Below are 15,024 nucleotides of genomic sequence, written 5' to 3'. Positions count from 1 at the left end.
ACAGAACGTATTTATCGAAGCCCAAGATTAGCAACTTTCAGAGCAAAAAGCACACTGTGTTTATTTACCTTGGCTTTTGTCCACCTATTTCTAAAGCTACGGGCTTGTCTCCGCAGAAGCTCTATCGCTATCTACCGCAGCGTAACGAGAGTACAATCCCTAAAAGACGAATGCTGTCACACTGTGGTAAAAGGGTGTTCCTCTCCACCTCCCTTATCCCCATAAATCCAAACTGCATTAGCGTAATCGCACTTCGGGCGAGGAGCATGACTCCAATGAAAACAGTTTTAGCAGTCAGAACACCGTACGCAGCGAGGTTTTCCTCCCATAACTATTGCATGAACACATCTTTGGCAGCAGCAGTGGTTTCCTGCTACCCACGGTGACTTACTATGTGCTTAGTTATCGTTTAACTTCTGTAAAACAATGCACAGTCGCTAAGGCTAAAGGCACCGTGGTAAATTATTAAGTAAGATGCTGGAATGGAAACCCCATCCCGTTCTATTTGCATGCTTAGATGTAATTTTTACAAAAATACCCCCATATTTGATGAAACGCACGGTTTTACTATTCTCATTGTGAAAACCATGTCACGGCCTCCACCTGACTTTGTCTTGGCTGCCCAGCCTAGCACCACGCACGCATCGGGTCAAATATCTGACTCCTTTAAAACTGGTGCCACCTCACGGGTGCTCTGAAACGAGCACGGATGCCGAAAGGGCGCCCAGATAACAATGGCCTTAAAAAGGGGCACGTCCACACGCTTGTCCTCCTCTTCTCGCCAACACCGTCCCACACTCACCTCTACAGAGGCTGCTGAAAATACTCAGTTTTCAAGGAATGCACACATCAGAAGCGATCCATTTTTTGAACCCAAACAACAGACTAATACACAAGCGCATACAACCAAATTCACCGAAGCATAAAGGACAAAATCAAGCGCTCGGCCCGTTTGGTTGGAGTTTCTACGTGTCTGAATGCTACTGAGACCATCCTCCTGCAGGATGCTGGGCTCAGCCTCCCAAAGAGCAAGGGAACGTCGTTTTGTGAGGTTGTTGGGTCACTCCTTCTCCTTCCATGACCAGAAACTGACACCTTCCTACCCTGACCTGGGCATATGCATTGGAACAACCTAAGTGTAAGAAATCAGGTTCCTATCTTCACACGTATCTGGGTCTCTAAGGGAAGTAGTCTCCACAAATCTGAATCCAAACTCTTATCATAGACTGGATTCACCTCTTATACCAATTATACACTATATATATTTAAAAAAACCCACAGTGAACACAGTGCATCAGCATTCTGGAGTTGTCTTACTAGAACCTGGCTGAAATTATTTTATGTCCAAAATTCAGTTATGGAAATACATGCCAGTGCTTTGATTAAAATCTTTCTATCTCTAAGCACAACAGAGCTGAAATCTGAGCTTGCACACAAATAACGGGGTTTGGATACAGCCACCTTTGCACAAAACACAGGACTGGAGGGAAGGAAAGGAGCTGCTGAGCTTCATTCCGCTGCTTTCCATATCTATTCAGCAGAGATCACGCATCTCAGAACAAATGTTTCAACCTCACATGCTCACCCTTCCAGGGATTTTTTTCCTTAAATAACACCAAGTTTAAAAAACATGACTTACATAAATGTAAAATATATTCCACAGGTAGCTTTTGAAATTTAATAGGGAGCAATTACTGGCAAAATAGTGGAAAAGTTCTCCTGCCTTTCATGTTTTACAGACAGCAAAGGCTCCCCAGCACACTGCTGTGGGCGTAGTGCAGCAGGGGAAGGCGGCAGGAGCTCGCTCTGCGTACTCCGCGGAGATGAATGACTGCCGAGGAATGACTGAAGCAGCACGAGGCAGTGCCCCTGCAGCTCTCCAGTCGCTGGGAAGGCAGGAGCACGCACAGCACGTTCAACCAGAGCAGACGTGGTCCTGAAGCGTCAAAAATTATTAGCAGCGGTCTTTCCTCGGCTGGGGTGTTATAAAACGTTCCAGTCCCTGAAAGTTTCCTCCCTTCCCCACACATTAATGCAGCAGAACTCGTTGTTTTCCACGGACCAAGGCCTTAAATACTCGTCTTGTCGCGGCGCAGAGAGCAGAGCCTCCCTGCACCCAGCGACTCAGAGGCACCACCGCGCTCTGCTGCCCGCAGCCGCCACCAGAGAGACGTGGAGGTGGCACTGAGGGCGCTCCCCTTCCCTGCAGACCCAACCACTGACCTGGAGGCACCCCAAAACACCGGGCTGGAACGTGAGGATGTCTCTTGTCCCTGTCCAAGCAGGTGGGGTTTGGTTTTGCCCTCTGGTTTATCTGGACCCAAGGCTCAAGAAATCCCTAAGTCAAAACGACTACGCTGGGCTAAAGCCTAAACTGGGAGTGACATAAAAAAGGAGTTAATTTTACTCACCTCATTTTCTTCTTCTCTATTGCAATCCAGCCGAGAAAACATGCAAAAGAAAACACAGAGAGAAGGTGTGAGCATCAGGCAGAACCACAAAACGCAACGTCAGACCCCTGCCACCCCAAGCGTGGCCGCGCCAGCCCGCGCCCACCCAGCCAGCACCCAGACACCGGCAGCTTCGGAGGGCGCCTCGGGGACCCGAACAGCGGCAATTCTGCAAGGACACCCAGAGCAAACCTTCTGAAACCCAGCAGCCTGCTGGACGCCGACGGCCGGCAAGCCAGCCAGGGTCCTGCTTCAACAGAGGCGACGCTGCGAAGGTAACGCAGGCGTAAGAGTCTGGGGAACGAGACACGGGAATCAGGGTTTGTTTTTCTTCCTGGTTCAGTATTTTCCTTAGCAGATCCGGAACGGCGAAAAGTTCCTCCTCTCTCATCACCTCCGCACGCTCAGAAATAGAGGCAGAGGTCCCGACACACACCTTACCGCTGCGTCACCTGCCGCGAACCCGCGGCCCCGGCTAATATTCACCGCGACGCGTAGGGTTCAAGAATCCAGCTCCTTGGCGCTCAGCCCCTCGGCACCGAGCAGGCTGAGCACCACCTGGCTCCCAGGGAAGCTGCCGAGGGGAAGCCCAGCCCTCCTCGCCTCCCTCCTTACGCTCGGTGCTCAGTCCCACCAGCCGGGCAGCTTCTCCGCGAGCGAGGAGGAAGAACCGCGCTGCTCTGGTCTCGCCGTGCCCGACGCCTGCAGAGCCTCGGGGAGCGTTTTGGCCCCTAAAGAGAAACTACACACGAACGGATGCAGAGGTTTCAGGCACATTTCTGCAACGACAGCACGGAAGCAACTGGGTATTGCCCCATTTCAGCAATCATCAACCGAGAGTTAGGGGCGACCCGCTCGAAAGCCCCATCGCCAGCAGCAATATCCGCCAAAGGCTCACGTCCAGTTGATAAAGCTTATTAATGGGGCATAAATCACCCACACGGCAGCAATAACAGGGCTTGTTTTTATTGAGGAAACATGACCCGTGAGCTTGAGCAAGCCGTGGATACACAAAGGGCGTGTAGGTGATTTAATGGGGTTGGGAACACCATTAATTCAGCGCAGTGCCGACGGGGAGGACAGAAGCCCTTTAAGAACCGCATTTTGACGCGAATTACTGCCCGAAAGGAGGCTTTCCTTTAAGGATCGCAGAAAGCGGAGTTCAAGACTTCCCCAAAACGCACGGCCGTCAGGAACGACGGTGTCCCGAGTCAAAGCGAGCGTTGAGGGGGTGAGAACAGCACCAAGGTCAAGCACGGCCAAGACCCGACACCAAAATGTTCACTACAGCCGCAAGGAGACGCGCTGCGACGCAGCACGGGGTGACGACCAACACGCAAAAGCTGGCAGTCCCAAACCAGGCAGAAAGAAGCGTCCGTTCACACGGGAAAACACGGACACGAGTCGGTACGTGGTGGGAGACGGGCACCGGAGTTCTGTATTTCCGAGTGCCCGCCGTGAGGGTGAAGGAAATAACAACCTGCGTTCGCTCCCGTTGCTGAAAAGCTCCGCAAAACCGGCGTCAAGTTAAAACGCTGGCAAGGACGCAGAGAAGAGGTCTCCAAAAACCGCAGGCTAAGAATAAAACTTCCCCAAGCTCCGAAGCACTCGGGGAGGAGCTGAGGGGGGGGGAGGCACGTCACGGAGCAGCAGCACCAGGGCACGGCTGCAAGCTCCAGTCCCGGGCGCAGCTTTCAGCCACGGCGATTTCCTCGAGAGCATCCAGCGGCCTGCGACACCCCCAGCGGCACGCACCTGCAATCTGAGGTGCTTTGCAGGGGGGAAAAAAACCAGCCGAGATGCTTCGAAACCCAGAGGAAGCCTCCGAGGAGGGAGCGAGCTGTGCTAGGAAGAGGACGATCCGGCTGCTCTCGCTTCTGCTGGGAGCGAGGCTTCGGGGGGGGGGGGGGGGGAAGCTGCTTTTAGGCAAAAAAGAACTTTTTTTCTCCGTCCCGCGGTGGTATTGCAGAAGAGGCAGTGGGATTTCAGAGAGGAGCAGCGAGGAGGCAGCCGGGGCTGCAGCCTCTTCCTTTTGCCCCAGCTCCAACACAAAAATAGGTTTCCAAAATTAGGTAAGGCGCCGCTCTTCGCTCGGGAACGGTTTGCCAAATTCCTCCCACGCCGGGCTGGGAGTTACGCGGGTTTTCCACGATAGGAGCGCGAGGAAGCAAAGCAGGATCGTACCCGAGCCGGGGACACCGTCCGAACGCACAGCCGCAGCCCTGCCTGCCTCCCTCTGGCTATCCTCAGAGGTGTAAAAGGAAGAGTTGTTAAAATTAGCATTGGGCTCAGGCGTTTACTGGCTTCTTTCTGTGAATTTCAAGAGGAAGGGCTTGCGAAAACCCAAAATAAAACGCAAAGCAAAACAGAAGACATCTACCAACAAGCGTACGGTGAAGTTAAAAAAATAAATAAGGAGCTTGTACCATCTTTTCCTTGCCGAGGGCAACGCTAACGTAGTAAGACTCAGCACAATCCGCCTGCCCCAACGTACGATTTCCAAGAACAACTGCGCCGGGCTGCTGCCAGGCCCAATTAACGCCAGGTATCGGCACCGTGGGTTTGCAAACACGCCACGAACCCACACCGCTCCCGGGAGCGGCCGGAGCAGCAAGGAAATCCCAAATCCCCGCACCCCGCGCGCAGTTCACACCTCCCCGGTTTGTCCTGGGCACGATAATAAAAAAATGCAGGTGCATTTTTCTTCCCAGGTTCAGCATCCCTTAGATGCTCCAACAGCTTGGTAGGAATGCCGCTTCTCGCCTTCAGATTTCTCCCCTTTTTAAGTCGTAATTCACATCACAACCTTGGCTTTGCGGGCTTTGCTTATGCTAAAAAATGCAACCAAACAGAACGCCCTCAGGCTTACGAAGTCTAAATGACAAATGCTGGTATGCATCAGGGCAAAAAACTCGGGGCTGTGCCAGAGCCTCAGCTCCCCTCGGTCCTTTTTTTTTTGTCTGGAAGCCGACAGCTCTTTTTATCTAAGCACCTGCAGGGCTAACGACCCTGCAAGAGCAAAAAAGCCTCACCCTGAGCAGCACTCGGCACACCTAGCTGGAGGCCGAGGCCGGCATTATGCAGGCATTAGCACAGGTCCATCTGAAAGCCCACCTGGCCAGCAATTCCCTTCCTTTCTTAGGGAAACAAAGCGCAAAAGCCAAATCCCGGAGGGAATGGCAGCCTCGGGGCTGCCCTGCTCCCCAGGCGCCGCTCTTAGACTGGGCAAAAACCCACAAAAACCTGAAAACGTGGGCAGTGACACGGGGAAGAGCGTGCGTGGCCACCCCGAGCTCCGGCACGGTGCTCAAGGCAAGAAGGGGAGCCCAGCGCATCTCGCCACCAGGCGATGGGTTACAGCTCGGTGCGCGAGCTCGCCGCAGCCGCCGGCAAGCTCAAAACCGAGGGGTTTTGTAAAACACTTACAGGTCTGAAGCTCTGGCACGTGCTCGCCTTGTGAATCTCCGCCGTGTCCGGCTGGGGATTGGAAACTAGGCCAAATCAGCCCCTGCCATTACCCGAAATAAACGCGGTGCTAAGCGGCTGCGAGCTCCATTGCGCCCGGTGCTGGGCTCCCGCTCCCCGGACGTGTCCCTGCTTCCAAAATTACGGACCGCTGGGTGCCGCGCGGCTGGAAAAAAAGGCAGGGGGGGGTTAATACACAACCCCGCTCCTTCCCCGGGTAAACCGCACAGAGGAAAGGCGACGGCACAGCCGGACAGGAGGGGGGGAGAAATCAAACATTTTCCCCAAACAGAAGCTGGAAACCCAGCCAGTTGCTCCAGAACCTGAGGTCAGCAGCGCTACGAGCGGGGCCGTGCCCCCGGTCACACCCCCCCAGCCCCGCTCCCCCAGCTCAGCCACCCGCTTTTGGGCAATGGGTTTGGCCGCACCTTTGGGTGCCGCTGCCTGGGGTCGGGGCAGGGGCGAGACGCCGCGTCCCCTGGCCTGAAATACGAAAAAAAAACCCGGCACGTTCCCCGTGCCAGGAAGCAAGGCAGCCACGCGCCGGATGTTATTTCCCCCCCCTTCCCTCCCTCGTTTCCGAAAATAACACGGGCTGGGGGGCATCCCGCAGCCACGAGCAGGTGGGGAAGGGACGAGTTTAACAAGGGGACGACCTGAAATACCCTTCGCGAAGCACAAAAAGGGCCGGCCGCCGGCCACCGGCCACCCTAGCGGTGAATTGGGAGCAGCGGTGACACGGGTGCCACCACCGGCCCGGCCCGGTGCCCCCCGTTCTCACCGCGCCGGCCGCGAGGAGCGGATCCGGGAGGCGTTAAGAGGCAGCACGGGGAGCTCAGGGCGCCGTAAATCCTCGCTACAGGCGTTCAGGCTCCCATTCCCCGCTGCCCAGGGGGGGAAAAAAGGCAGGCTAAAGAGGCACGAGCTGCAAAACGCCCGCTCCGTGCCAGCTGGCAGCCTGCGGGGAGGTGCGGGAGGCGGCCAAGGAGCCCGCGCAGCCCCTGGGGTAAAGCCACAGGTTGAGGCTCGGGGTCCTTTTTTGGACGGGGGCAAGGCTTCACCTGCTACATATTTCGCTCCCCGTGCGTTCACAGCAGCGTTTCGGAGAGGCTGGCAGCTTTTCCTTTCGGAAGCAGGCCCCGGGTAAGAACGTTTCCAGCAGTCTCCAGCCTGCCGCTCCAGGAGAGGCGCCGCGGGACCCGCTCCTCGCCCAGAACTCCCCCGAAGCCCTGCGGCCGCGCACCCCGCTCGCGCTCTCCCCGCTGCACCGGGGCTCCGGGGCACGTCTGAGGAAGGAACCCGGCGGTTCAAGTCGGGCGCCGTGACAGCGGCCAGCCCCCGGCGATCCCACGGCTGCGGCGTGCCGCCGGACGGCCGAGAGCACCGGCCCGGCGAGGGAACGCACCGCGGCGCGTGCAAGGGGGACAGCGGCGAGCCAGCGAGCCGGGACGGCGTGCTGGGGCGGAAGGAGAGGGCGCAGGCCCACGGCTGCACCCGAAAGCAGGGCTCCCGGTGGGCAACGTGGCAGCGCTCGCCCTTGGCAAGCCTCCCCCCGTCCAAGCGGGGAAGGAGAGGTTCGGTTCGCAGCCTTGGGTTAGCTTCCCCCGCGGCAAAAGGTAACCGGGGGGGGGGGGGGTCGCTGCTCAGACCCCCCCCTGCACCAAAATCACCTCCTGGAGGCGTCGCGGGGCGGCAGGAGCTGCAACAAAAGGGAAGGCTCCGAGCACCCGCAGCATTCTCCAGCTGCACTGCCCCAAGGCCATGCAATTAAAGCAGAAAATGCGTGAGCGCCCCCAGGCAGCGCGGTGCCCTTCCCGGACCACCTGTCCTTCCAGGGGCTGCCGGCAATTTGTCCCCCCCCCCCCCCGATTTGTCCCCGCTGTCCCACCTCTCCGGGGCTCCCCAGCGCGCAGGCACCTCCGCGCTACAGCCCCACGCGGAGGAGCAGCAAATCCTCTCCCTAACGCAGAGCGAGAGCAGTGCCCTCTGCTTTCCTTAACGCGAGGAGAGAAAGCAGAGGGGACAGCCGCCTGCGAACTCCCCCGGCGCGGAGCGCAGCCCGGCTCGGGGGGGGAAGGAGGCTTCGGAGCAACCTCCCCAGCACCCTGCAGCGGCTGGGGCAGCTGAGGGAGGCGAGGAACCCGCGAGCGGGCCGAGTTAGGAGATAAATCCGTCGCCAGGCCGGGTTAGGAGATAAATCCGTCGCCCCGCCGAGTTCCGCGCTCACTCACGGTCATCGCTGCCGGCGAGCGGCACCGGGGCTTCGCTGGCGGCGGCAGCTCAGGCCGTGCGGCTCCACCTCACCTGGGCAGCAGGTCTGGGTGTTGGAAACAGGGGGGGAAAAAGGGGAAAAAGAAACAACAAAAGGAAAGGCAAGGTGGCCCCTCCCCTGGGGGGCAGGTCCTGGGGGCAGCCCCTGCAGCAGGGGCTTCCACCCACCCTCCTCCTCCTCCTCTTTACCTCCTCCTCCTCCTCTCTCCTCCTCCTCCTCTACTCTTCTCCTCCTACTACTACTCCTCCTCCTCCTCCTACTCCTTCTCCTCCTCGCAGACCCCCAGCAGGCACCTGCAGGCATCCAGAGCCCGCTCCCCATGCGCCCGCTTCACCTGCAGGGAGCTTTTCCCCACCGCCCCGTACGCAAGGGAGCAGAGGGGGGCGAGCACGCTCCTGCTCGGAGGTTACGGGGGGTTTCCTACGCCGCGAGCACCGCCCCGAACGGCCCCCCTGAGGGACAGGCCGGTCTCCGTCACCATCAGTCTTCGGCCGAAAGGCAGGCGCGGGGCAGCGCGCGCGGGGGTCACCTCAAGCGGATTCCGACCCGAGTTCGCGTCCGGAAAGCAAACCGACCGGGAGCCGACGGGAAGCCCGGCCTCGCTCCTGCCGCTCGCGCACCCCGAGAGCTTCCTGAGGCGCTCGGGGAAGGCCCGCGGGACCCCGGCAGGTTTTGCCAACTGAGCCGCAGCCCTCCGGCAGCCTGCGTGGCCCTCCCGAGGGCTAGAAACGGCAGAGAAGGAACCAGAAGCAAACTCCCTGCACCGGCAGCTCCCGAAGAGCCGAGGGCCTCAAACCGAGCCGTCCTACGGCGAATAAACGGAGCCCAGCACGGCGGGAGGAGAGGAGCTGCCGTGGCAATGACAACCAGGAGCTGGCGACGGGCAGGCGAGTACCGGGGGAGCAGAGAAACGCGGCCCCCTTCATCCTTCCGGGGAGCAGAAACTTGCCCGACACAGCACGAGCGCAAGGCTCCGGAGCTCGTCCACCGGCCACTGGTGAGGAATTGCCTTCCGTCAGCCGCAACACGGGGCTCAGCTCTCGACGCGGACCTCTCCGCGGAGGCGTTTCAAGTCCAAAAGCTGCTCGGGCAGCGGCGCCGTGACGCTCTCCGAGCCGTTAAGATCCTCGGAACCGCCGTGGGAAGCGAGGCGGGCGCAGGAGCGGTGCTGAGCGCGGCGCACGCAGGGTTTGCTCGGGTACGGCTGCGGAGGAGCTCGGCTCTTCCTCCCCTCCGCCTCCTGCCTTACGATTTCCGATCCATCTCTGCCTCCTGACCCGCCTTTCTCTTTCCACTCCTCTTCGGCCCCAGGCTCTGCCCGCCGGACACGTTCCTCCTCCGGGAGCCCTGGGATTGATCCCAAAAGCCTAAAACGTGCCGGGAGGGGGGGGGGGAGGCGGCGGCAGGGAGGGGAGCACCCCCTGGAGAGGCCGAACGACCTCCGAGGGGCAGGGGAGAAGAGAAGCGCGACGCCCGCTCCGAGCCACCGCGAGGCAAGAACCGAACCGCACGGAGAGGGAATTCAGCGAGAAACGCAACGAGGAAACCCTCTGAAAGCCGCTTGAACCCAAAAGCGGGGTGCCCGGCCCCTTTGCCGAGCTCTCCCCTCACCCCAGGAGCGCCGAGTTCATGCATTAGCCGTTCCCGCACGCTAAGCACGCAGCAATTAATTACCCGCACGGGGCGTGCGGGTGATTAAAGCTCCCGGAACCGTTTGGAAATCACAGTACGCTGCCCTGCTGACGGCTCTCAGCTCCGAGGACACCAGCCAGCCGCCCGGCCGAGCGCCCTGAGGCCGCGGCTCTGCCCCGTCAATTGCTCCCTCCTTAATTGCTCCATCCTCAACCGCTCCGAACTGGCCAAGGCACACGGGCGCCTCGACCGCTCGACGCCTCGGCGGGGTTTTTTTTTTTTTTTTTTTTTTTTTTTTTTTTTTTTTTTTTTCCCATTACACCCCCCGAGGCTGAACGCTGCGAATCCTCCCTCGGCCGCTGCTTCTGGGCCGCAAGCAGGCGGCGAGGGAGGAAGGGCAGAGCAGCGGGTGGAAGCTGCGGAAGAACCTGGGGGAAGGAGAGCGAGCCAGGAGCCCTCCGAGCCCGGAAAGCCACAAAAAGCCCCAAAACCGGGCTCCAGGCGCTCGCAGGAAGGAGCCTGCTCCTGCGGACAGGGCGCGGGGCAGCAGGCGCGGCCGTCCCTCATCGGAGACACGTTTTGGGGCTTAAAACGCCTTTTTCCTTACAGAAGCTGACTTTTCAGGGACACGCGTAGGGTGTTAATTCGCAAGCGCATCGCTTTAAAAGCCGGACGCGCACCCGGGCACCGAAAGCCGCGGCTCCCTGCCCTCCCGCCAGCGTCCCCCCGCTGCTTACAACCCACCGGGGGACCCGAATTCGGGGTTTTAACCTCCGCTCCCCGCAGCGTACCTGACAGGAGCTCTGCCTGAGAGCTCTCCCAGGGGACAGAAGCAGCCCACGGAATCCAGGTGCCTGCGGGAGGCAAAAAAAAACCAAGTCCCGGAGTGACAAAAAGCCCACAGCGCGAGGCTCTAAGAGACCACGGCGACGGCCACGGTGGAAAACCGGAGTTTGGGGCCGTTTGGATCCAATTCCCAGGCGCGTTAAAACCGTCGGGGGTGCGGCAACGGGGCCGAACGCTGGTCCTGCCAAAGCACCCGGGCAGGACGTGCCCAGGGAGCCGGGGACAGCGGGAGCACCTGTGTCACCCCGCGGGGAGCGCGGCGGGGAGACCCGCGTGCGGCTGAGCCCAGCGAGGGCGGACAGACAGACCCGCAGCACGGGGATCTGCTGCAGGATGCCCTCTTTCCGCTGGACCGCCTGGGCGCGAGCTGGAGACATCCACGGGACTCAACCTAACTCGCCTCACCGCCCCCAGGTCTTAGCGCGGGACATTTGGGAGTCCCAACCCCCCCAGCAGCAGGGGAGGGCAATGCCCGGTCCCTCGGGAAGCGTCCCGGGTTCCGCCGTGCCCCGACGGCACCCCAAAACCTGCTCCCGCACATCACGATTCCCCCCGGCTCGCTGCCTACCCCGCGCACAAACGCATCCAGGAGGTCACCGCCAGTGCCACCCAGCTCCGCAGGGACGCTGCGGCAGCTCCGGGCACGAGGACCGGGCCCCTCTGACGCTCCCGACTGTCCCGCAGCAGAGCAGCAGAGGACATCGGGGAGCGTTTGTGCGGATCTCCGCCGCGGCGGGTGGCTGGAAGTACCCGGCCGGGCCCTGGGACGCGCCGCCAGGCTCCCCGGCCCCTGAGGTCCCACCGCGGTGGCACCGCTTCGTTCGGAGCGATTCTTTAGAAAAGCTGTCGGACAAACCGCCCCGGCTTCTCCCCGCAGCCCCGGTTTGCAGGCTCGGAGGCTGTTCCGGAGGAGGACCAGTGGCGTTGTACACCGCCACGCGGCGGGCGCTGAGCTCAGGACGACGCTCACCCTGACACCAACCTCACACGTTACTCCGACCCCTGGGGCCAGCGTTCATTTCACCCTAAATTAGCCCAAAACGTAAAATACCTACACCAGGCTAGAACTTTGCGTCTAATGGCGGAGCTCTTTGAAAGCAACGGGAAGGAAAGCTCAGGACAAACCAGGAGCGCGACCGCCAGCAGCCCCGCGGGCAGCACGGTGCCCACCGCCAGGGCTTGCTCCTTGCCCCACACAACCCTCCTGCAGCGGGCGAACGCGTCCCAGAGAACCTCGAGAACTACGGCTAGCGAAACCGAACGCCAGCCCACCACGAAATCCTCCGTCTCTCCCTAGTTTTAGCAGGCTCGAGCGCAGGCATCGTTCAGCGAGGCACCGCTGCAGCTGAAACAGCTCCTCGGCTGCCCCAGGTGGGCGCGCACCCGACTCGCGGCGCTCGCTCGGGAGGTTTGCTCTGCTGTCCTGGCTCGAAAGGGGCCGTTTTTAGCTCCGACTCCGCTCCAGCAGCGGCAGGGGGCCGCTACGCGCCGGGTGTTTGCCTCCTCGCAGCCCCGAGCCGGCCGCCCGGCCGCGACGTTGTGCACGCGAAGTTTACGGAGCGCCCCAAATCCTTCGGGGAGGACGTCTACAGCTGCAAAGACACCGTTCAGAACCAACGAGAGAAAAATAAAATAAAATAAAATAAAATAAAATAAAATAAAATAAAATAAAATAAAATAAAATAAAACAAAATAAAATAAAATAAAACAAAACACAACAACCCGCTACGGGCAACTCTTCCACAGGCAGGAATAAAAGCAGGACGATGTAGCGGAGGGGGGTTAGCGAAACCCCCCCGAGGGGAGGACCAGCATTCACCGGCCATGAGGAGCAACCCCTCGCTTCGGAGACTTCTCCCTTCCGTCAGAAAACGGGGCAGGGGCTCGCTCCCCTCGCCTCCCTCCAGCCCCGGGCAGCGGGGAGAGGACGAGGAGGGCTGAGGGGACAGAACCGTGAGGAGCTCAGGCGCTGCCCCCCCCCCAGCACACAGCCGAGAAGGGGCCAAAAAGGCCCCCCCCGGGCCAGGGCCGCACCGCCCCGCCGCCCCCCGAGGGCCCAGACCCCTCCGCAGGGCCCAGCCGGGGCCGGGGCAGAGCAGGAGCCGTGCTCCCCTTCCCCTCCTTCCCCTCCTTCCCCCTCAGCTCCGCGCCGCCTCCTCCTCCCCCCTCCCGCCGCTGCCGGCCTCCCCCCTCCGGCTCCCGGCCGCGGCGCTCACGCGAGGCCGGGGATGCGCGGCCTACCCCGGCCTCCCCCCCTCGCCGCTCCCCGGGGGAGGACGAACGGGAGCGGGGGGCGAGCAGGGACCGGGAGACGGAGCTGAAGAAGCGGCCCGGCCCCTTACCCACCCCCCTCACCCCCCCCCCCAGGTCCTTTCCCGTGCCCCGCGGGTCGAGCGCGGCTGCGGGGCCCGGCAAGGCCTCAGGCCGGGGCCGAGCCGGGCCGGGAGGAGGCGGCGGCGGCCCCGGGGCGGCCCCGGCGCTGCCCGCGCTTACTCCGGGGTGGGGTGCTCCGGGTCGTAGAAGTCCCCCATGGTCGGGCTGCGGCCGTCGGGGCTGACGGAGGGAGAGGGGAGAGGGGAGAAGGGGGACGGAGGAAAAGGAGGGGGGGGGGGGGTCCGGCAGCGCGGCCCCGGGAGCGGGGAGCGGGGGCCGGGCCGGGCCGGGAGGCCGCCGTCCGCCCTCCGAGCCCGGCGGGGGGCTCGGGCTCCGCCGCCTTCCTCCTCCCTCACATCGTCCGCCGGGCCCCGCGCTGCAGCGGCCTCCGGCGGGGCCCCGCCATCCGCGCCGCGCCGTGCCCTGCCCGCCCGCCGAGCCGCCGAGTCCGCCCCGGCACGGCCCCGGCTCCTCCCCGCCGCGACGTCGCCGCTGCCGGAGGTGGTGGCGGTGGCGGTGCTGGTGCTGCTCCCCCCGCTCCTCCTCGGCGGCCCCGCCGCTGCTGCCGGCACGGGGAGAAGCGGGAGGAGCCCCCCCGGGTTGGGGGGGGGGGGGGGGGCAGCGGCACGGGCGGACCCGCGGGGGGGCGGCGGGGTCGGCCCCCGGGATGCTGGGGGGGCCCCAAGGACCACCGGGACCCCCCCCCCCAGGATCACCGGGAGCCCTGGGATCGGTACCGGGACGCTGGGGCCCCCAAGGATATGTGGGATCCCCCAAATCAGCCCCGGAACACCGGCACCCCCCCAGGATCACCGGCACCCCCTGGGACAACTGACACCTCCAGGATTGGCACCGGGACGCTGGGACCCCCAAGGACGACCGGGACCCCCCCAGGATCACCGGGAGCCCTGGGATCAGCAGCACCCCCTGGGATCGGTACCGGGACGCTGGGGCCCCCAAGGACATCTGGGACCCCCAAAATCAGCCTCAGGACACCAGCACCCCCCCCCCCCCCAGGATCATCGGGACCCCCCCAGGATTACCAGCACCTCCCCAGGATCACCAGGATCCCCTGGAACAACCAGCACCCCCTGGGATCGGTACCAGGATGCTGGGTGCCCAAGGATATCTGGGATCCCCAAAGTCGTCCCCAGAACACCGGCACCCCCCCAGGATCACCAGCACCCCCTGGGACGAGCGGCAGCCCCCGGGATCGGCACCGGGACGCTGGGGACCCCAAGGACATCTGGGATCCTCAAAATCAGCCCCAGGACACCAGCTCCCCCCAGGATCAGCACCGGGATGCTGGACCCCTCCAAGGACAACTGGGAACCCGAAATCAGCCCAGGGACACCAGCACCCCCCCAGGATCACCAGCACCCCTGGGACAACCGGCACCCCCCAGGATCAGCACCAGGACACTGGGACCCCCAAGGACAACTGGGACTCCCAAAATCAGCCCCGGGACCCCCCCGGGACCACCGACACCCCCAGGATCGCACCCGGGACCCTGGCACCCCCAGACCCCACCACCCACCCAGCCCCCCTGCCCCGTGCCCATCCTGATCCCCTTGCTTGAAGGAAAACACGTGGCCCTTATTCCTGCTGGCGTCCAGGCCGCGTTTCAGAGATAAATGCCCCAAAATTGCCCCAAACTGCTCTTGCCCTTTCAAAAGTTGTTTTTTTTTTTATTATTATTATTTTATTTTATTATTTCGCTGACTTTTCAAACCCTGGGGAGAGCTCCTCGAGCGAGAGGCTGGCCCAGCACCCCGGGACACCCGCGTGCCTTTGGGGTGCGGTGCAAACCTCCCCGCGTCCTTCGGGATCGGAGCCTCACAACAACACTCACAGCACCTGAAAATCGAGAGGTCTTTATTTATTTATTTTTTCCCCCAGATTTGGGGCCACGGGGCGAGCAGCAGCGGCACGGGGACCTGCGGGGACAGGGCGGTGGCACCGAGCAGCCCCCGCTCCCCGCGGCCA

At 61.9% G+C, this 15,024-nt stretch overlaps 1 protein-coding gene across 4 annotated transcripts in view; it reads right to left on the bottom strand.

The window, feature by feature from the left end:
* SETD2 (SET domain containing 2, histone lysine methyltransferase) overlaps positions 1 to 13,460 on the bottom strand; it is a 64,152-nt gene extending 50,692 nt beyond the window's left edge. The window contains exons 1-2 of one of the 4 annotated variants that reach the window (XM_066991323.1): positions 13,159 to 13,460; positions 2,412 to 2,427 (exon numbers count right to left, since the gene is read on the bottom strand). In XM_066991323.1, coding sequence (XP_066847424.1) covers positions 2,412 to 2,427; positions 13,159 to 13,196 — 54 coding nt within the window. In that variant the 5' untranslated portion in view covers positions 13,197 to 13,460. Of the gene's footprint in view, positions 1 to 2,411; positions 4,344 to 13,158 lie in introns of those variants that run through there. The other 3 variants (XM_066991322.1, XR_007159916.2, XM_048053826.2) reach the window with 3 other exon arrangements.
* Between the last annotated feature and the right edge of the window lie 1,564 nt (positions 13,461 to 15,024).

The sequence above is a fragment of the Anser cygnoides genome, chromosome 2 (assembly GCF_040182565.1).
Source record: "Anser cygnoides isolate HZ-2024a breed goose chromosome 2, Taihu_goose_T2T_genome, whole genome shotgun sequence".
NCBI lineage: Eukaryota > Metazoa > Chordata > Aves > Anseriformes > Anatidae > Anser > Anser cygnoides.
Note: the sequence above shows the minus strand (reverse complement) of the source record. Positions and strands in the feature narration are given on the sequence as shown.